Source organism: Mus caroli, unplaced genomic scaffold (assembly GCF_978045245.1).
Source record: "Mus caroli unplaced genomic scaffold, Mus_caroli_1 scaffold_11, whole genome shotgun sequence".
NCBI lineage: Eukaryota > Metazoa > Chordata > Mammalia > Rodentia > Muridae > Mus > Mus caroli.
Window position 1 is genome coordinate 103006434 of NW_028227266.1, and position 22359 is coordinate 103028792.

The following is a 22359-nucleotide window of genomic DNA, read 5'->3' on the forward strand; positions in this document are numbered from 1 at the left end:
AAACTCATGCAGAAAGTCACTGTGGCAATGCCATCAGCTTAGCTTTGACGCTATCTATCAGCACCCTTCCCCCACAGTGGCCTTACCCTTTCTAACATCCCAATGATGTATCTCGTATCTGTGAAGGGCCCTATTTCTTCATGGCATCTGCCATAAACGATAGCAAGGGCTTGTAAACACAAACACTTCATGTTAACTTTTGGAGTGAGCAGGAAGCGGTGGTAGAGCTCATTGAAAAATTCATACCTAGATTTAAAAAGAGATTCAATAGAAACAACCAGGAAACAAATAGCGACAGCAAAACCAAGGAGATATGAAAAGAGACTCACGATCTTTTTATTGATCCACTTTCTTCATTTTCATCCTCCTCCAATAACAATCTCAAGTAATAGTCTCCTATTTTGATTTCCTCTGCCAGGCACTCATATTTAACCTTTATTAACAAACATAAACACCAGTTTAGATTATAACAGACTTTTTCCTATTCATGGCTTAACACTTGTTTTCTTTCCTTTTGATTTTTTTCAAAACAGAGTTTCTTGGTGTAGCTCTGGCTATTCTGAAACTCACTCCCTCTGTAGAACAGGTTGTCCTCAAACTCAAGAGATCTATCTGCCTCTGCCTCCTAAATGCTGGGATTAAAGGCATGCCCCACCACGCCTGGCTGAGTCTATCATTAAAAAAAAAAAAAAAAAGAAAAGGTAATATACTCTGTGTGTGTGTGTGTGTGTGTGTGTGTGTCTCCAAGCATGTGTAAAGGCCAGAGGTCAACACCGGGTATAACCCTCTACAGGTCTCCTCTATCTTAAGGAATTTGCCATCTTGTCTAGACCAGCTGTTCCTGAGCTATAGGATCTGCCGTCTCCATCTGTCTCTGACCAGCAATGCAGGTGCAAATGTGTGCTGCCATGTTTGCACTGCCCAGTCCCCTCTATGTTTTATTATATGTATGAATAATTTGCTGGCATGTAAGTCTGTGTACACGTGTGCAGTGCCTGTGTAGGCCAGAAGGGGGCAATGAATCCCTTCAGATTGGAGGTACAGTTGGTTCTAGGAACTAAACTCTGAAGAACAGCTAGTGGCACACTTAGCATTTTAGTGTGGGTGCTGGGAATCTGAACTTAGCCATCTCTGAGGCCTCTATTATTCCTATACTGTGACTATTTCAGATAAATACTGACAGGTTATGCATGGCTGTGCTTCAACAGTTTGGAGTTCCACAGTTGTGCAGAGGGGACAGTCTTCCCTGCAGCACTGCCTGCCCGCCACACAAAGGCTGCTTCAGCTCGTCCTTTGTGCCTGATCAACATCAAGGCCTACTATCAACATGGTAAGCACATCTTAATACCTCAGGAGCCCTTCTCGACTGTCAGGGTAGGGCATGTGTGAGGGAGACCCAGGACCAGACTCTGGAAGAGCACCAGGACCCTCACAACTTAGGCTGCTAATCACAAGGAAAGAATTATGGATAACTGTAAAAAATTAATTCCCTGATGACATTATCAAAATTCTCTATACAGAGTCTAAAACAACTGCTTTATAAAAAAAGTACATTAGTATATTATATCCACTTTCCTTTTCTTCTGTAGATTCTGAATATTCAATGTACTCAATTTCTACTACTGAGCATCCATCTTGTGGTAGCACTATTCTTATTCTGTACACTGGGGATTTAGCAGTCGTAAAACAAAGTTCAGCTTAGGTTTAAGGCTGCTGCGCAGGAGGAAACTTATGCCTGGTACAGTGGATCTAGCCAACGATCTGCAGCCTCAGACGTGAGCCTACTATGATTATTTTGCTAAATGAACACAGTAGCAAACTGCCTTCTAAGTATGCAATTCTAGGAACTGGACGGGTAGCTCAGGGGTTAAGAACACACACTGTTCTTGCAGAGGACCTAGGTTCAGTTCCCAGCACCTACATCAGGCAGTTTTACTAACTCCAGTTCCAGGAGCCTCTTCTGGCTCCTGCAGGTGGATGCATATGGTACACATAAACTCACATCAGCACACACATAAACATGTAAAAATTTAAAATTCAATAAATCGTAAGCATGGATCTGTGTCCCCACAGATTAATGCAGCTCTTAGTCCTCATTAGAGGGAATGTTCTGTAGCATACGATAGTTAATATAGACTCATTACTAATCAGACCTAAGTGGGACATCTCTATTACACTCTCCCTCTTAGGGTCGGGGACACTGAAGAACAGGAAGCAGAGACTGTGAGAGCTGGAGGTGGGGGAGGGCCAGAGGAAACAGTGTCTTCTGGAAATGACAGGGCCAGTGCACTTAGGAGCGCACCACAACGGTGGCTAGCTGCTGGCTGCCTGCGTAAGACCAAGCCAGTCAACATTCCCTGTCCCTGGCTAAGGAGCTACTGAACATTGTGGCTGCGAGGCGAGGGAAAAGCAGGGTCTTTAGGGGTGTGGCCCTTGGTAGACTGGCTGCTCATGCTCCTACCAAGCATATATGGGGCAGCACTCATTAGACTTAGCCAGTTACACGCCTTTATTCCCTGCACTCAGGAGGCAGAGAGTCAGATCTTGAGTTTGAGGCCAGCATGGTCTAAAGAGTGAGTTCCAGAACAGCCAGGACCAAAACTACAATTAGGGAATGAAGTGGTGAGGGGATGTGGCGATTCCTCTGGGAGTAGTTGGTGGTAAAGTGGAGGGATGAGTAGGATCCAAATATACTGTGTGCATGCATGAAGTTGTGGAGGAACAGCTAAAAATATATCTTAAATAGTTTTGAAACCTGAAATCCGTGTATATAATTTTTGGGTGATAGTAAGTGCTCTAGCATGAAGCAGGCCTGTGGATAGGATAGGGAACACACAGAACGTATGTGTAATACGAAGGGGACTCTGCTTTTACAGGATAGACAGGGAAGGTCTATCAGATGATGGCACTGGAGAAAAGACCTGAAGGAGATGAGAAAACAAATTATGAGGCCTTCCAGGGAAAAAAGGTTTATTTTAGGCAGAGGCTAACATTAAGTAGAGAGATCTTGGGTTAAGAATATGTGGTGTTTCTGGGAAGTTAGTGTGAGTGGAACCAAGGGAGAAGAAGCATGAGATAAGATCAAAGCAAAACCAATCTTGTTTGAGGGATACACAGGGAAGTCATTTCAAGAACTCAGATTAATATAGTACATGAGGTGACAAGTACCAGGTGCACTAAGGCCTAAGCAGAGAAATTATACACTCCACTCCCATCTGTGTTTGCTGCAATATGGGAATTGAACCTAGGGCCTCGCCCATGTCAGGCCAGCACTGCAGCACTGGGCTCTACGTCCAGCACTCTGCCTGACTGGGAATCAGATGACCTTGTCACCATGTACAAGTACAGGAGTACATGGAACAGAGGGCAAGGGTGAAGGCAGTGATGATCATACAGTAAGATTTGCTACGACCAAAACACTACAAGACAAGTAGGAAGAACGATAGTGTAACTCTGGGGAGAGAGCATTATATATCCAGCTTGTGGATGAACATATGCACGGAGTGTAGGAAAGAAAGCCGAAGCAGGAGACAAAACCTGACGAGCTCTCAGAAAACACAACAACAACAACAACAACATAATCACGAGATGATGAATCAAGCGATGAATATAAATAAGAGGCCCAAGAACTAATTCCCAGTGGTGCTGGCTAGTTTTATGTCAACTTAATACAAACTGAAGTCATCTGAGAGGAGGGACCCTTAAGAAAATGCCTCCATAAATTGGGGCTGTAGGCAAGTCTCTAGGGCAAATTATCAATTAGTGATGGGGGGCGGGTGAGGCCAGCCCATCGCAGGTGGTCCCATTACTCGGTTGGTGGTCTTGGATTCTATAGGAAAGCAGGTTGAGCAAGCCATGAGAGCAAGCCAGCAAGCAGCACCCCTCCACGGTCTTTGCATCAGTTCCTTCCACGGTAGACTACAATGTAGAAGTGTAAGCCACATCACCCTTTCCTCCCCAGTGTGCTTTTGGTTATGGTGTTTCATTGTAGCAACTGGAACCCTAAAATACTAGGTCAGAGCCGGGCGTGGTGGCGCAAGTCTTTAATCCCAGCACTCGGGAGGCAGAGGCAGGCGGATTTCTGAGTTCAAGGCCAGCCTGGTCTACAAAGTGAGTGCCAGGACAGCCAGGGCTCGAAAAACCAAACCAAAAAAAAAAAGATACTAGGTCAGCTGTGACCACAGGGATGAGAAGACTTGAGAAAACTGAAAAGAATCAAAGGAAACTTAGGAGACTACAAGTGCCTTAAAATAAAGTATGCAAAAAAAATTCCAGGAGGGGATGAGTACATTTAAATGATATACTTTAGAAGCTGGGTTAAAGAGCAAAGCCAGCAGGAGTATGTCTGACCAATGGTTACATTGGTTTTAATTATATACAATCATGCATCACTTAGCAATGAGGATATGCTCTGAGAAGCCCATTGTTGCTGGGTTATTCTGCTTTTTTGCAACAAGCCCAGAGCATGCTTAATACCAAACACAGATGGCTCTGATGTTATGCTCCATGAATAAGCAAAACAACACATAGCACACGACTGCATGTCACACATCATCATACTCATACATACACTTAAATACCCAGGTAAAATTATCTATCATGTATGTTCTCTGTTCTTCACATCTATTAGTTTAACAAAGCAGCAACCAGAATCAAATCATAATCTGAAAATCTACATTCCAATAAAGAACAAATCTAAAGTCCCAGGTGTGGGGGAACATGCCAAGATGATCTGCACGCACAAGCCAAGGTTACTCAAACTCATGCATGATTCTCAGTGTATGTTGAATAGCTTATTAAAAGGCATTTTTAAATTTTTTGGTCTCAAGCAAAGACTAGAATGTCCCAGTATTTTCTGGTATATTACATGGGGAAAGATAACGATGTGGCTACATATGTGCTTTCCCTTTTTCCGGTTACATGCTATGAAGACAAAGCTGTACCTCAAACTCATGGTGGTTCCAGGAGATGACACTGGCGCTGCCCAGCTCCCTGTCGATGTTAAATGTCCGCATCTCAGACTCAAGGGCATCTTTCAGTTCTTCTCGTGTTTTAAAATTCCAAATGAGGTTCGATCTAGCGTGGTCTTGACTAAACCTAAAACACACATGAAATGAGGAAACCGCATGAAACAAGCATTTCTCAAAACCTACCAATAAATAGCCTGTACTGTATCTTATAATAGGCAGGACAAGCACAAGACTATTAAACCTTGCCAAGAAACAATAAAATATGTATTAATCAAGCAAAATAAAATGTCATTGGTAGAACCTAATAATTAACACACATTCACTATAAAATTCTTTTATTTTGGAAGTTTTCAATATAAATGGTGAAAGCCTGAACTTTAAGATATTAGATAAAGTTGTATGAAATTTAAACATAGATAGCTACAACTAACAAAAATTCAAACTAGAAAACAATACTGTCATATGTCCAATTTCAGGCTGTGCAGGATGAGCAACCTATGTGGCACTCACAGATGACCCAAAGGCCTCTGCAGAACTGCTGGAAAAGCCGTTACAGCCAATGTGGACAAAATCTAAGCTGGGGTGGACGGACTTCCTATCTGCTACTTATCAAACAGCAGCCCCTTAGAGGGTCACTTCAGGGTTCCATGTTTCCAAGGGTTCCTGAGGAAGAAATCCAAAGCATATACTTAAGGATATCCTATGGCTTAAATGGTCTAAGATGCAAGTAGTGTGGCGTGTTTTCAAACCCAATATTTACCTTAACTGGTCAAGAGAACATGAACATGCCACCTTGCAGACAGCCTCAGTTACCCTGAGTGTGCCTCACAAAGCAGGTGCTTTCTCCCTGCACGCGCCTCTCTGGTTCTGCAAGGCTGCAGAGGCGAGGGTCTGAGGGCTGGCACGGGCCATCTCTCACAATCTTCTTGGCTTTTATCATCTCTCTCTCTCTCTCTCTCTCTCTCTCTCTCTCTCTCTCTCTCTCTCTCTCTCTACTTTTTGTTGATTCTTTGTAAATTTTACATCATGCACCCCAATCCCACTTATCTCCCTGACTTTGTATCTGCCCTCTGCCTTTGCAACACCTCCCACAAAGAAATAAAAGATAGGGGGAAAAAAAAACCCTTGCAATGGGAGCTGTAGTGTGTCTGTACGTCACACAGCACACCCTTCTGTACAAACATCTTCCATTCAAATGTTCATTGCTGTGAGTCTAGTTTGAGGCCTCTGTAGTCTACCTTTTTCAAGACTCCATTTCTAATATGGCTGAAGGTAGGTATACAGCTAATCCGACTCCATAGAAAGTGTCTTGTGCAATCATCTCCAGGCCTTACTAAATTCTTAAGATAACTTAAGCAACTCGGATGACTGACTTTAGCCTTCACTGTGTAAAAGCACGTCAGTGGAACCAATCAGGACAGAAGAAGTAACCTCAGCGTGAGACAATCCATCCTGGTTCTTCCAGCATCAGCATCAGCATCAAGCTTACCAATGCTGGAAGAGAGGCCTCAAGTTTACCTGTAATAGAAGAGATCCCAGTTTGCTTCTATTTTTATTCTTTGTCTTCTCTTTCGAAGAACTACTGGCTTTTGATTTATATTCTGGAAAATAAAACAAATATACTACATAGCAGTCTTCACAGCCAAACAGGCTCACCAGACCTGGCAGCAGTACAGAAACCTAACACGCGAGGAGCATCAAGTTCCTCAAACTGCCGCAACAGCCCATAACATTAATTACACCAGATCGTTTGCTAGCATTTGTTCTTATAGGTGCTCACATATCATCATCTAACCAAAAGTTACTGTTTCAACCCCAAGGCTTGCAACCTTTACACTGATCACCAGTAAAACTTACAAGTCAAAAACTGACTTGCTTCAAACATTTACATGCAACTAATAAAAATTCATGAAAAACATAACAAATGTAAAAAATTATGATATTACACTGCTCCCAAAGCCAAGAGGCACGGCCAACGTGGAAAAAAGCAGCATTACATCTAAGCAATGTAAAGTCAGGCGGAAACACTAAAGCAAGTCAAGACAACACCACACGCCAGTTCAGCACACTTCACACATGTAAAGGGCTTAACTCACCATATGGTTTTTGTCCTGAATTTAATTGTAAAAAAGAAAAAAAAAATTAAGATGAAAATATAAAAAGGAGACTATGAATCTAAATCTGGCAAGCTGTGTCTATTATACAAATTCCACAAGAATGTCACGAATATAAGTCATCTTCACTTTACATCAGAGGAGCCATCTGCGTTTCCAAGCTTACAACTCCAATCTTAGGCAGTTGTAGAACTCAAAGCTCCCATAAAGCTCAGGGCCCTGATCCAGAGGAAGGTACATCTGTAAGATTCGCAATTGGAAGGTAGAGATGATCTCCAACAATCCTTAAAGGTTGTCATGACCCTGGGGCGCTTGCTCTAAGTGTAACCATACATATTTCAGACACGAAAACCCTAATGTTCAATGTAACAAGCCCTGAGCACTGACTGAGTGGCTCCAGTTAACAACCTGGAAGTCTAATCTTCATAGTGTGGCAACTCAGATAAACCAAGAAAATAGACTCGATAGTATTGAAAGAATAAAATTAAATGAAGATTAATCTGTAACAATATTCTATTTGAAATACAATTTACTGGTTATATATGAAAATGTTTACAAATTTTAATTTCATACACCATCATAAAAACTAAAACAAAGGGACTTAAGTACAAAATAATTCAAAGTTTAGTGTTTTGAATAAGCCAATTCTTAAAAGGTCGCATTAGAAATCAGAAGCACTTCCCGCCAGCATGGTGGTGCTTGTCTGTAACTAGACTCTCAGGAGGCTGAAGTGGGAGACTGGAGAACTAAGGAGTAAGTTCCAGTAAAGCCCCATCTTAAGAAGTAAAAAGCAAACTAAAACAACAATCAACACTTTCATTAAATTCACCCCCTTTCATATAAATGTGGTAACAATTTAGAACGGTAAAAATATAAAATTCATACCAGTAAAGAATAATTCTCATAAAAATGTATGTACAGAATTAGAAGGTAAAACTCCTAGGTAAAAAAGAAAATTCCTAAACTGAAAAACAATTCACATGTACCAAAACAACAACACAATATACGAGTCAGCATTAGCAAAGGCGACTACTAATTCAACACACAGCATCAACAAACAGCACTCGAAACTGGCCCCAGAAACATCCCACATCTCTTTAGGATTAGCCAGTTAAATTAACAAAGGCACAAGACCACTCCATCACTGATATTGTTTGTTTCTATGTATGTGATAGCCACAAAGCTGAACCACTGTTTCCTTCATCAATTATCATTATGCAGACCAAACAGTATGCATATTAATAATAAAAAATGAATAAAAATAATCAGTTCATCTTCCCAACTCAAATATTTTTGATTATGTGCTCAAAATTGTAGCTAGTTTGTGCAAACAATGCCAACAGACCAGTAAGATAAAATTGGTATTAAAAATGCAAATTTTCTCTTCTAAATCACTGTTGTAACAGATACTTTATAGGTAAGTAGCTTTATTAGGTTCAATCTTATGTTGTTTAAATACTACATATGAAGTCAGACACTAAAAATTTATTTGATTTTATGACAATATGGTAATTGTATTTAAAAAGTTGAAAAAAAAACTGTTACTTTAGAAATGGGTTTAACTACCTGAAGCCAGAAACTTGTAAATTTTAAAAACTAAAAAATAATCAAACCAACTGTGTATGTATTTCTACTCCTCAAATGCTGTAGCAGAACTGTCATGAACAGGTCCTACGTAGTGCTTTAAGGATCTAGTTTAAACATTAAACAACTCTGTAAGACAGAGACGGGGAGTGATGCTATTCCAATTTTAAAGAAGAGGGAAAGTACATTCCTGGAAAAGCCATAATTAAGTAGGTGACGAGGTGAGGCTCAGACACTAGTTAGCAAGCACAATCTCGATGTGCTCTGGCCTGAAAGCCTGTGGAGTGGCTCTTCACTCCGCCATACATCACTAAGTTAGCATTAACCTGCTATGCTCAACTCCTTAAATAACCGACTGATCCAAATTTTAGATCGACAGACAATACGTTTGTTCCCTTATATTTAGACAGACTGGAAATCCATTTACAGGTGAAAACTAACTGATTTTCTTTGAATAATTAATAAAAAAGTCACCTCCATAAATAAAGACACTGTAGGTGTTGTTAGAAAGACTCAAAGTCAACACTTGGTTCATAAACCCTGCGCCATCCATGATACAAGTGTGTAGGCTGCAGGAACTTCTGTGGCACATGCTAGAAGAAACTAAAACTCCACATCTGAGTTTGGTTCACAAAATTTACAATACATTTAATTAAAAAATGTAAACAGTATCTCTAAAATGTATTTAGATCTAAATAAACAGGTAAGAGCACTGTATTTTCATATGTGCAAAGCAAACTATGAAAGCTGGAGTACATAGGAGAAAACTTAAGAGAGTAACGTTATTATCTCACTAAAATCTTAATCATTAGTTACCCAAACACAGAACTGAGGAAAACACAAATCAGAATTGGGCAAGGTTAATTTTTTTGATGTTTGAGTATATTTTGTCTGAAATATCGGAATTAACACCTGTAACTGCGATGAGTCTGACCTAGGACACATCCCCTTTTTACCTCTTTTTAAAAAGTATTCTTTAGAGAAAATAATTACACAGTTTTTCCTTTCCTCCCTCCAAAACCTCCTATGCACAATCCCCTTGTTTTCTTCCAAATCCACGACCTCCTTTTCTTTAACTGTTGAAACTGAGATGCGCGCGCGCACACACACACACACACACACACACACAGAGTCTCCTAACACCCGCTTACCTCTTTCTGAGCAATGCCCATCCTATCCCTCCAGTGCATCAACACAAGATCAACCTTTTCTTTGGCAAACTTCTCAACTTCTTTGGCAGCTTTTCCAGCTAATCTTTGCCACTCTGGAACTTTATTAAATTTTCCATATTGATCCTGTAATATTAAAATCATTACATAGCTACTTTCATATTTGTTTTAAAACTATATATAGCTGGATCACACAATTTCAAATAAGAAAATTTTAAAAATTTTCTTGCATGTTTAGTGAAAAAGCAGAAGTGAAAACTTGTATAATGAATTAATTTCCTATACAAGAAAATTAATTACCTCCCCACTCAAGTCACACAATGATCTGTCTTGAAAAGATACAAGTGGGGTGAATGCAAACTCAGGAGTAAGACTACAGAAGATAACATGAGAAATGCCACATAGCATCACGAGAAACACTTATGTAATTTACTCGGGGATAAGATACTAATACCTGTCTGTCTGTCTGTCTGTCTGTCTATCTACCATCTGCCTATCTACCATCTGTCCATCTCTCTGTTTGTCCATCTTTCTGTCTATCTAGAGACAGAGTCCCACTCTGTAGCCCTGGTTGTTCTGGAACTCACTCTGTAGCCCAGGCTGGCCTTGAAGTCATAGAGCTCTGCCTCCCAAGTGCTGGGATTAAAGGTGTGCACCATTATACTGAGCTCAGCACATTAATAATTAACAGAGATACTGAAAGAGGAAAAGTTACACATAGCTTTTATTCGGTATTTATCCCTTTTACCAGTAGAAATCAATACCATATTCTTTATAAAATACCACAGATACTGGAAATTTCTAAAGAAAGCCATCCTTGACTATATTATCAGTAATGGTTTAGAGAAAAACACACAATCGTCAATATAGTTAGACTGTGATGACAGTGACACAACTCTGTGAGTGTACAAAAAGTTAGCTAGCCATACATCATCTTAGGAGCCGTAACTGTCAGCGCTCAGGGCGGCTCTCTCTGCAGGCTTAGTCTTCCAGAGAAGAGGGCCGCACAGCAGCACCTCAGCCCTGGTCTGTAGAGCGTACTTACCATTGCTATTTTCACATTGTCTCTGACGTGCATGCGGTCTGCATCCTTCTCTGGAACTGGATCTGAACTGTCCAAGTATGCCAACAAGCCTGGTGGCTAACAACAAAATACAAAGTCCATTTTCAAAAGAAAAGAAAATTCTGCCTTCAAAGCTGAACTCTCAAACACTACATTTTGGCCACCGGGGCAACACTGTGTGGATGCCCGAGAGTACACGCCTTCTCCATTAGGGTGCACATAACATCATTAAACTCTGTCTGATAGGCATAAAAAAGCTTTTCATTTTCTCAGTAGACTCACCAGTATGCGTTTCAACAAGTTTGTGGCAGTTGTGTTATCAGCGGTCCAGAGTCCCACTAGATGTCTACTTAGCTGTCTGAAAAAAGCAGACGTTGAGAAAGGTTTCTGCTTTAGCTCAGCTACAACACAAAGGAATTTTAAAAAATAAATTTCATAATCATAGGAAATATGTCTACATATAAATAATTCAGATATTAGAAACTGTCAAAAATGAATATATAATGAAGAGGAACTTTAAGATACTCTTCCAAAATAGAAATGAATTTCCTCCAATTTAAAGGGCTTCCCTGATAGCTACTCTAATTTGTTTTAAAGCATTACTGTCTTTTATTACACTGGTGTACTGTCTGTGCATGCTGGTATGTGCATGGGGCAGAGGGCAGAGGGAAATCTGTGGAGTAGGTTTTGCCTTTCATACTATTGGTCCAGGAGACTGGACTCAGCTTGGTACGCTTGCTACCCACTGCCTTTTCCAGGTGAGCCATCTGACTGGCATGAACATGATATAGGTTCTTACCCATTTAAAGAAAGCAAAAAATGAAATATGTGTATGAACACACAGCAAATAATTTGACTCAATACAGTTAGTTTGTGTAACAGATACTGACGAACCATGGATGAGTGGTTTATGCTATTACTTATAAAGTGGAAACTGTAACTTCAGAGCCAGGTATGCTCTAGGCAGCTGAGATGGTCATGGATCAGAAAACATAGAGTTAAAATGGTGGAACTCAGGCAGCCTACAGTAAACAAGTTGGTTTATGTTTATTGTCACCTAAGTGACAACTAGAAGAAAGGTGGTTCATCAGAGATTTGGAACAAGCCTACTTTAGGGTGGAACTATGTTCACGTTTTTTTTTTTTTTTTTTTTTTCTCCTCGCTTTCTATCTCTCTGTGTCTCTCTCTCTCTTTCTAAAGTAGATTATGGGCCTATGAAGAGGATTTAGAAGCTTCTAAATAGACTTTCCTACATTTCCATCCCACGACTGTGAATCAAGACTCTGACAACAGAAAAAGGAACCCGATCCTCCCACCATAACCCTATCACAAATCATCATGAACAGGGACAACGGTCATTCTAGCATAAACCTTCATGGAACAGCATGGAGCAACTGAAAATGGAACACTTATGCAATCCCAATTCCTTATAATCTAAATAGAAAGCTAATGTACAAAGACTCCATCAACTTACCTATTCGTAAGCATGCGCTGATCTGAACTGATTGTAAACATCGCAGTGTGTAAGTGTCGAGGTAAGGCACCCTCACTTAGAGCGAGCTCCTGCATCTTAGTAGCAATCTCTCTGTCACCTTCCTTTGGAAAAAAGGGAAAGATGGTACCTAAAACAGCAATCTAGAACAAACTCTTTCAACTTTAATTTTTTTTAAAGATTATTTATTTTATGTATGTGAGTACACTGTAGCTGTCTTCAGACACACTGTCATCAGATCCCATTACAGATGGTTGTGGGCCACCATGTGGTTGCTGGGAATTGAACTCAGGACCTCTGGAAGAACAGTCAGTATTCTTAACCACTGAGCCATCTCTCCAGCCCCCTCTTTTAACTTTCTAACACCAATCTTTCAGCTTTACCCAAGGGGAAGGGAAAGGGAAGAGGATGAAAGGAAAGGAGAAAAGGAAAGTAACTTCTAGTTACTCTACAAAAGAGACACCGGTCACTGCAGCGAATTTTAAAGGAATTAGTTGTCTTCAAAACGAGGCTTAGTTTCCAGCTAAATTAACCTTAGGAATTACACTTTGCTGGATTTAAGATGTAAAGTAGGATGATTTCTAGAGTATACTAGTTACCAGCTAGTAAAGGGAAAGGTGGCTGATGGAGAATACCAAGTCTTAGCAAAGACACATACAAGGTAGGCTTGCTTTTGCTATTAATGATACAATCATTTTTAGGTCAATTGTGTGGATAAAGGAGAGTGTGGTGCAGGGTAACTCTTTATTCCAGTTCTTGTGCTATTTTTCCCCCAGCAAACACAACTTTTTCTTTAAGGTTTATGTACTATATTTGAGGTACTTGCCAAGACTACATACAAATGCTATCTTTTAGAGACATGAGCTACAATAGCTGGCTATAAATTTAAGTGTGATCTGTATGTAACAACCAAAGTCAGCGCCTTGCTTCTAAAGGATGACGGGCTTTAGAACTGCAGTGGCAGAATGCTGGAGAACGGTTGAGAGGACACTTCAGGGCCCTAACTGTGACTGGATGCCATAAGCTCTGCAGAAGCCACAGACGAACCTAAAACTGTGCAAGCACCTGTCAGCTGGAGAGGGAGCACTGGACGTCTGAGTGATGTGCGACAGAGACCAGGCAAACTCCCACCCTCTGCCCAGACTGACAGCTACACTTTTCTGTCTGTCTTTAGTTTGCAGTTTGCCTACAAAATACTTAAGGGCAAACTAATTCTCTGTTTTATCAAGATGTTCTATGCGTATCACAACAGCTATGTTTTTTTTTGAAGAAAAGAACCTCTTACATTTTATCCAAATTTCTAGTATAACATAAAAATACAGGCATTCAAAAGCCATTTAGATTGATGTCACTATAAACATCACAGAATGCAGCTACTCTTTAATAACTATGATTTTAGCTTTCAAATTTTTTTTAAAGATTTAATTTTATTTTATGTGTATGAGTGTTTTGCTTGCATATCTATCTGTACAGCACACATATGTATGGCAGAGGGCAACAGATCCCTAGGAACTGAACTGAACACTGCTTTGAGCCACCACTGTGCTGGGACTTGACCCACTCTCCTCTGTGAGAAGAATCAGTGTTCTCACGCCCTGGGCATCTCTTCAGCCCAGGGTTTCATCTTCTAAAGAACAGAAGGCTGAAGCCCTGAGCCCGCAGAGGCAGCAGCGCAGGGCAGCGACTCCAGCAGAGGGACCTCTGTGGTCGTTCTCCCGTTAACTCTTCCACAGCAGACCCCTGCATAGTCTCAGGACCTCGAGCTCACTGTCCCAACCCCCAACATCAAGGACAGCGACAGGAATAAAAAGCGGACTTTATGTCACAACAAATAAAGAAGGTGTGAGTACAGTATCTGGATATGACAGTGTATGTTCGTTCTCAGTGTGACCTCTGCCCTCAAATTCTGAATAAAAATCTGAAACTATTCTGAACCAGAGAATAAGAAGTTTCCCCTCAAAGACTGTCAACTTCAATGAAAAGGATCAATCAACATTCCAGAAACTTTAAGATTTCAAAATGATTCTCTCACCTCTATTATTGCCTTCATAACCAATCCAGCTCCCTTCACAATCGCCATGGAAGGATGCTTTAAAAATGAAGGGGGAAAGATCAATGAATAAAAGAGAATTTTACTCTGACACGTTTAGGTGTTCCACCTAAGGAACAAACACTGTGCAAGGTGATAAGCCACAAAGTTAAGGAAAACAACTAACTAGGAAAATGGAAGCAGGAAAAGATCCATCTTGGAATTTAGTTTTAAGCCTGTCAAATTCATGACAGCTTAGCAAATAGGCAACACTAACATGAATAACATTATTATACTATAATTAATAGCACTAAAATCATAAAGATTTAAAATATGTATACATATATATGAATACAATAAGCACTGCAGTACCATATAAAATAACAATGTTTTCCAGTGCTTATGAACAATCTGGCAAAAACTCACCTTGATTATGTAGACATTTGTAAAGAAAGTGAACTTTAAGCCTACCAAGGCAAAAAGCAAGCATTTCACTACATCTAAGCTAGCAAAGTATACACAACAATTGCCAATAGCATCAGAGTTCTACATAAAACACCAAGAAACCTGTGGGTTAAAAATTGACATGGTCATGTTCAAGGTTCCGCTGTCACACGGAAGCATGCACGTATATACATACACATGTGCTCACACAATTTAATACACGGGTCCAGCTGTGGGTGGAGCTCAGTAGCACAGTGCTTGCCTGGAGCACAGGCAAGGCCCAGAATTACCGATCCTGAAGGGTAGGGAAGCAACAATTCTTAATGGAGTCTTTCAGTCAGTGCAGCCATTAGACAAGGGACATGCAAGCTCACCTGAAAGAGTTTAAAAAGGGTTCTTCCATTGGAGGCTACCATCTCTAAGAGCATATCAAACTGCTGCCCTTCAGTTGTCTCACTATATGGAGCACAGAGGGCAAAGGTAAGGAAGTCCAAGAGTGAACTAATTACTAGGGCACCGGTCCCATGATCCTGAAAGAAAGCAGCACACTGTTTAGAAACAGACGCAGGAGTTTCAGCCCCCAACATAGCAACTGCACGCTCCTTTCTTCATTCTGGGTGTCAGACAGAAACAATGACTTGAATTTTTCAACAGAGATTCAAATGTTCATGATGCTTGAGTACTTATTTATTAGTTAATATAGTAACCCACTGTTTATTTTCTAAAGAACATAATTAAAATTCAAGATTAATTATTTAACATAATTAAAACCTCAAGAGAATAACCCAAATTTTTCAAATGTGCATTCTAACTAAAGTTAATGTGTAACTGAGGGGGAGGGAGGTAGGGAGGGAAGAAGACAGAGACAGACAGAAAGGAAGGGAGAGGGAGGGAGGGGAGGAGACAGAGAGGGAGGGGAAGAGGGGAGGAGAGGGATGAATGAATCAATCATGGGACTGCAGAGCCGGCTCAGCAGTTAAGAACATTTGCTGTGCTTCCAGGCACCCTGGGTTTGATCTCCAGCACCCACATGATGGGTAAGCTCAAAAACTTCATTATTCCAGTCGTAGGGGATCTGCTGACCTCTTCTGGCCTCCACTGACACTGCTCCCATGTGGCTCAGACATGCAGGCAGGCAAAACACCCACACACGTTTAATAAAAATGGGAAAAAAAAGAAGCAATCTAACAATATGTGTAAAACTGTGGCAATTTGATTGTGTTTACAAAATTTCTATCTTCTAAGAAGTTCAATGCCTGAGGGACTGGTAGTCAGTTATGGTGAGACTGATTCTTAGAACAATTTATTTCACAACACTTTTTAAAAAAAAAAAAAAAATCTAAAATGTTGGCTGGGCAGTGGTGGCGCACGCCTTTGATACCAGTACTTAGGAGGCAGAGGCAGGCGGATTTCTGAGTTCGAGGCCAGCCTGGTCTACAGTGTGAGTTCCAGAACAGCCTGGGCTATAGAGAGAAACCCTGTCTTGGGAAAAACAAACAAACAAACAAACAAACAAAGCAACCAACCCTGCAATCTCCTTATAAAAGTCTGCAGGCACTTCTGGTACTTTTCCTTAGCTAATATTATTAGCAATCTCCAATAACTATAATAGCTAATAAAGTTCAAGAGTATTTTGTTACTAGTGACAAAGATGAACTGTAACCATTTGAGGGTCAGGCACTGTGACAAAAACAAGTTTATACCACACTTCTAGGAAATCTCTGTATGACATCTCCCATGAAGCAAACATTAATTACAACCTACCACATGGGAATTAAATTTCTCCAATAAGTTTTCCAGAAACTTCTTTGAAGAGAGAAGAGAAGCTTTGTTTAGCTGCTCTTGTCTTAGGTCATAGTCATCATGCATAGGCTGTGGATTAAAGAGGGAAATTCGTAAGTCGTGTCCTGTGTTGGTATTACAGAGAAGGCATTTACAGAGACATCTGCTCCACATGGAAGTGATTAGAAACCATAGCCTTTGAACCCAGGGTGGAAGTAAACCTTGTGACGAGCAGCAGACACAGGTGACAGGTTCTCGTGTCTCATCAGTTGACAGTTTCCCCCACAAGTAACTGAACATGATCTCTCCAGACAGCTACTGCAGAAGCACTGCTCTCTCTCTCACAGTCACAGGCCTTCTCACCAAAAGGAAAGCAATTCCTCATCCCAAGACCTTTATCATTTAAATTGGAAATGGTGAAACTTAGAATTTAAAAGCAAGTGCTAAAATTGGCAAAGCAGCAAATATCCTTTTTCCCTTCAAGGCCACTGTCCTTTGACTGTGGATGCCTGCATGGTGGTCAGAGCTGAGCTCAGATCCTAACCTGAGCAGAAGGAAGCAGGTGGTACCTGAGAGTCAACATGCTCCTGTAAAACCTGCTTGCTGGAACTAACGGTAGCCAGTCCTGTACATAGCCAATGCGTAAGCTCAGTTGTTTCACAAAATTTATGCTCTAGTTTAATTCTTTAACAGAATTATATTTGGAGTAGTTGAGATAATAAACGTTAATTCATTTTGGGGAATGAATCCAAGGTGCTACACATGTGATTCTGTATGTTTGTCCTCCATCACTAAGACTGCCTATAAAGCTTTACATACAGAACAATCCCAGATAGTACACGAAACCCTGAGATAAATGAGCAACTTGGAAGTGCTGAATAGCTGTCACTCCCTCCACACTGTGTCACTCAGCTTTCATGTGCCACTTCCTCAGCCAGTCAGTACCCCAGCTCACCATCTCTTTCTCTGCATGACAAATGGGTCTACAGGCTCCAACTGTTCTCTCCCCTCCATGTTCTACCAGAGTGGGTTTTCTAAAAGTGAAATCTAGTTATGTGACTGTTCCCTTGTCGAAAAATCTTTCAGGTGATGTCATAAAAAGGACAAGCCCAGTCTTTGTTCTGACGGAGAAGGCTTTACGTGACCATTTCTGCATATGCCTCTAGCTTCAAGTCCCAATTACCTACCCTCGCCATCCCACACACCTACAATCACTGCCTGCTGTGTGTGCTTATCATGCATGTTTTTGGACATGCCATCTTCCATGCTAGGCAAAGTCTATCCAGAACTGAAAGATCCCTGCTCAAGGTTTGAAATGCAGACACACCAAGACTAAGTGCAGAGCCTCAGGGGTCCCATGGGCTCCGCTTCACACTCACATGTGAGGCTACCTCACTAGCCTGCCAACAGTTTGGATGGAAGGAACTGCACACAAAACACCAGTTAGTACACAGGATGTGCTAACTGAAGAAACAAATGGCCATGAGAACAATTTAGGAAATGCACAACTATGGGTTCCTGGGAAGGAAATCCTGCAGTCAACCTAAGAAGAGTACTCACACACATGAGGGCACAGAGCATATCCACAGCCGCGTGGATGACTCCGTTGTTGCTTCTCTTGAGTGCTTTCACTACCTTCATTCCTAGGCGCTCCCGAAACCTTTCACAACAAACACCAAGTACAGAACAGAATGTCATACTTATTATTAAAATTACAGGTCATCTTAAGTTTCCACAGTGACATGGTATCAGTTACATGTTCAAAATCCCACCTCTGGAATGTACTTTCCTAAGCTTATCTGCTTTACCAGGAAACCTTTTTAGTGTTAATGAAAGCACAAATAATTAATTGAATCCATTAACACAGAAGTCAGTGTATTACCAGTGATTACAGAGCCAATATCCCACATCAGCCCCATCTAACTTCCTTTTTTACTGCTCAAGGATAAAAACTACTAAACCATCATATAGAAGAGATTTATCCCACATAAAAGAAATAAATTATTCAGGTTTTTTTTTTTTTTGGTTTTTCGAGACAGGGTTTCTCTGTATAGCCCTGGCTGTCCTGGAACTCACTTTGTATACCAGGCTGGCCTCGAACTCAGAAATCTGCCTGCTTCTGCCTCCCGAGTGCTGGGATTAAAGGCATGCACTACCATCGCCCGGCAGTATTTTCTATTTTTAAGTTGTTCAAAATCTTTACATAAAGTTAGGTTCTAAAAGCAACATGCATTTTTTTTTTATAGTCATGGAGATTAAACCCGGAGCCCTGGACATGCGGCAGCAAGCCCTCTACCAAGGCTAACTTACTTTGGAAGCTGCGTGAAGGCCAGGAAACCAGCTTTGGAGGCTACAAGTCTCCTCACAGCTTGGAACTGGCTCTCAAGTTCTGCATTTGAGGCAACGACATCCCCCTCTTGAGACAACAGTGCTGTTATTGCATTATTGATGAGCTTTTCCTTGTTTTCTGAGAAGAGACCCTAGGGTAAACAAAGAGCAATTATTTGAGGTACGTAAGGTTCCATAGCAAAAGCTAGTGACAATGAACAGAGGACAATACAACTTATCTTACATCCTGTGTTACTGCATGCAGCACTCCACTGTAGGAAATGTTAGCGTTGAACCTGAATACAGCATCTGCAAAGTTGCCATCTGCAAAGAGATGAGAAGGTTTGAGGGGGAGATTTAAAGCTTTGTATTCCCAGTTTTTAAACTACTGTCTTGTTGGGTGTGTGGAAATACAACTACATTAAAGCAAGTACTTACTAGGAGGTGCAGCCAGGAATCTGAGGTGAAGGCTCTCGACTTCCTCGTCTATAGGCATGCTGAGTAACCCCCATCGCTGGCCTTTGTGGGTCGGTGCCATCTTAACACAAACATCTCTGTTACCAGAGGCTCTTACTCCATCCAGCAAGCTTGCTAACAAGGAATCTCTAAGCAAAGTCAAAAGCATAAAGTTTTAGGTTTGATATTTAAAGAGACCTTGGCTCTAGAGTGCAGCACAGGCCTTTCTGCAGGTCACGTGCTAGGGGGTTTCTTGGGGTCCAGGGTTTCCATGGGGTTAAGTTCCAGGCTCAGAGCGGCCCTTTGCCCTGCTACTGCTGTATGACTTGCTGTGAGGTAGATAAACTATGGCTTCTGTGCTTCTTGGTTTAGCTTGTCTACAGGTTATCTATCTTTAGTAGCTTTCCTTGGGCCTAAATTAAAAATCACAAAACACACTCCAGTAAAATCTTTCACAATTTTGTATAAATTAAAGCAGTTGGACAATCATCATAATCCAGTTTATACATATTCTGACCACCACAAAAAGTGCCTCTGGATCTATTTGGAAAGACCCAATCACTGATGTAATACATCTACTTTTGATTTTGTTTTAAAACGTCCAAAGAGCAGAACCATAGAGCATGTAGTATCACGTCTTGTTCATTATCTGCTTTCATGGTTCACCCATGATGCTTCATGGCTCACCCATGATGCTGTATGTATTAGTGTCCAGGGTCTGCATTGCTGCAGAGCCACACACTATATGGAAGCATGACATTACGGGCGCCCACTCAAACTCATGATATATGCAATCTTCCTAGGTTTTGGCAATTCTGAAGTTACCATGACTATAAGTGTTTCTGTTAAGATGGTCACCTTGCCAATACCAGAATCACCGATGAGACAAGCCTCATCTGGATTACATCTGTTTCTGGATGTGCATATGAACACAGACCAGGTTAACTGGGGTCATTTAAAATATGCAGCAATGTCTTCTCCCAAATTAAATACTTTCAAAGTTCCAGATTATCTTTGATTTTATCCTTCATTGACCAATTTATTTGCTCTGCACATCCTATGATCTCAAAATTATAAAATAAAAAGACACACACACACACAGAGGTAACCTAACCCTACCTTTCTGTTGAAGAGTATTTCCGAACTTGCCCTTTTATAAACTCAATGGTAAAAAGTTGTGGGTTTTCTGAGTCACAAACCAATGCAAATACCTAAGAAAAACAAAATCCAAATAAAAAGTTTACCCAAACCCCTAAATGTTTAGCTTTATAGTATTTCATTGTAAAAACTAAATATCATTTTTTTCTTGTAAAGTCATTATTCACAAAATGTAACCTGCCTTTAATATCAGAAATTTAAGAATCGTTTAAAAGTTTCATATGCAACTATGGAAATAAATGTTCCATTCTTTGTATATTAGAAAGGTAATGTTTATAGTCGCCATCGCCTTAAAACTAATAGATAAAAGGTTAATAATTAAACACAGATCATGTCTGTTTCTCATTCACTTTTGCTGTTGTAGCTGATTTTCAGACAGGGTCTCAGTAGACCAGGCTAGCCTTGGACTTGATATGTAGCTGAAGCTGGCTTAGAACTCCTGCTCCCCGGCATCAGCCCCCTCAAGTGCTAAGCTCACCAGTGTGAGTTACCATAACAGCCTGTTTTGCATTCGTTAGAAACCAGTAAATATTAAAATAGAAACTCAAGTTTATCAATAGGAAGCTGGCTACTTAAGCCACGTAGGCTTACTCACTTCTCCCAGGGGCTTCAATGTTGCAATGTTGTAGGTTGCTGGATCTCGCTCCACTAAGCATGTTTCTGTGACCGCCAGAACTCTTTTCACAGGTTCCTTCAAACAGTAAAATGGAAATATGTTTAAAAGTTATTAAAGAAAGCTGCCAAAACATGAGAACGATTTTTTATACTCAACACACATCTCTTACCGAATGTCGAGGAGATATTTTTTGGACCACAAACTCTGCCAAAGATGTGATAGACTCATCAGTGCTGTATTTCCCAAAACGAAGATTCAAATATTGCTCAAATTCCAGTGGCTCTTTCCTGATCCGCAGGGAGATACCTATGTAGTTGCCAGCGTGTTCTATTGCACTTTTAATGATCTCTTCTCTTTGCTCTGATGCAAATAAATGCTGCACAGATTTTTAAATTTCTATGTCAGGAATCAAACAGCTAAAATATGACCATATTTACTTAACACACATGAACAAGATTAATATAACAATTTTAAGAATAAAGGCAACAGAATATACTGGGGAAACCAGCAGTATATTGTAGTTAAAAGGCAAATACTAAATTTAAAGAACACAATAGTTTGCAATAGGAAGCCATAAGCCAACTCAGCCAGCAGGCATTATCCCATAACTTCTCAGAGTCTGGTTATCAATTACCACTTGTACCAAACAGTATGCCACCTTCCAAGGAAGAACCTCAAGCCTATGAAGGTAGGTGGGCATTGTGGGGTAGCATTTCATTTCAATCAAGGCAGCTCTGCGTTGAACTATTTTAGACAATGGTTTTCTTGCAAAAATATGTTAAAGAATATTTGAATATGTATAATCATTAGGCACTGTTGCTATAAACCAACAGTCAACGCTGTGCTACACAGCTAAGGAAAAAGATCTGCACTGGGTGCCTGGAGACCAGAATTGCATTAGATACATTGCAAGGGGCACGGTGGAAATGACCAATTAAGATTTTTATTTTGGCCAGAAAGAAAATTATACAGCTCTTTTTGCTGAGAAACCCTGGTCCAATCCTACCAACTGAGCAGTTACCATAGACACAAAGGAATTAAAGATTGGCTAAATCTGTTATGGTATTATATTTGGAGTGAATGTTTCATTTTGGTTAGTAGCTTTTACAAAACTATAGAACAATTCAGTGCTACCCCTCAGTATATGAGGTTAG

The 22359-nt window shown here is 40.6% G+C and overlaps 1 protein-coding gene across 2 annotated transcripts in view; it reads right to left on the minus strand.

The window, feature by feature from the left end:
* Positions 1–22359, minus strand: part of Dnajc13 (DnaJ heat shock protein family (Hsp40) member C13) — a 106230-nt gene that overhangs the window by 52785 nt on the left and 31086 nt on the right. For both annotated transcript variants that reach the window (XM_085827963.1, XM_085827964.1), the window contains exons 7-24: positions 21375–21581; positions 21185–21280; positions 20551–20642; positions 19414–19580; positions 19220–19299; positions 18958–19127; positions 18208–18307; positions 16630–16737; positions 15240–15395; positions 14425–14481; positions 12375–12496; positions 11183–11258; positions 10883–10978; positions 9820–9963; positions 6489–6571; positions 4944–5097; positions 330–433; positions 87–246 (exon numbers count right to left, since the gene is read on the minus strand). In XM_085827963.1, coding sequence (XP_085684089.1) covers positions 87–246; positions 330–433; positions 4944–5097; positions 6489–6571; positions 9820–9963; positions 10883–10978; positions 11183–11258; positions 12375–12496; positions 14425–14481; positions 15240–15395; positions 16630–16737; positions 18208–18307; positions 18958–19127; positions 19220–19299; positions 19414–19580; positions 20551–20642; positions 21185–21280; positions 21375–21581 — 2172 coding nt within the window. The remainder of the gene's footprint in view (positions 1–86; positions 247–329; positions 434–4943; positions 5098–6488; positions 6572–9819; positions 9964–10882; positions 10979–11182; positions 11259–12374; positions 12497–14424; positions 14482–15239; positions 15396–16629; positions 16738–18207; positions 18308–18957; positions 19128–19219; positions 19300–19413; positions 19581–20550; positions 20643–21184; positions 21281–21374; positions 21582–22359) is intronic.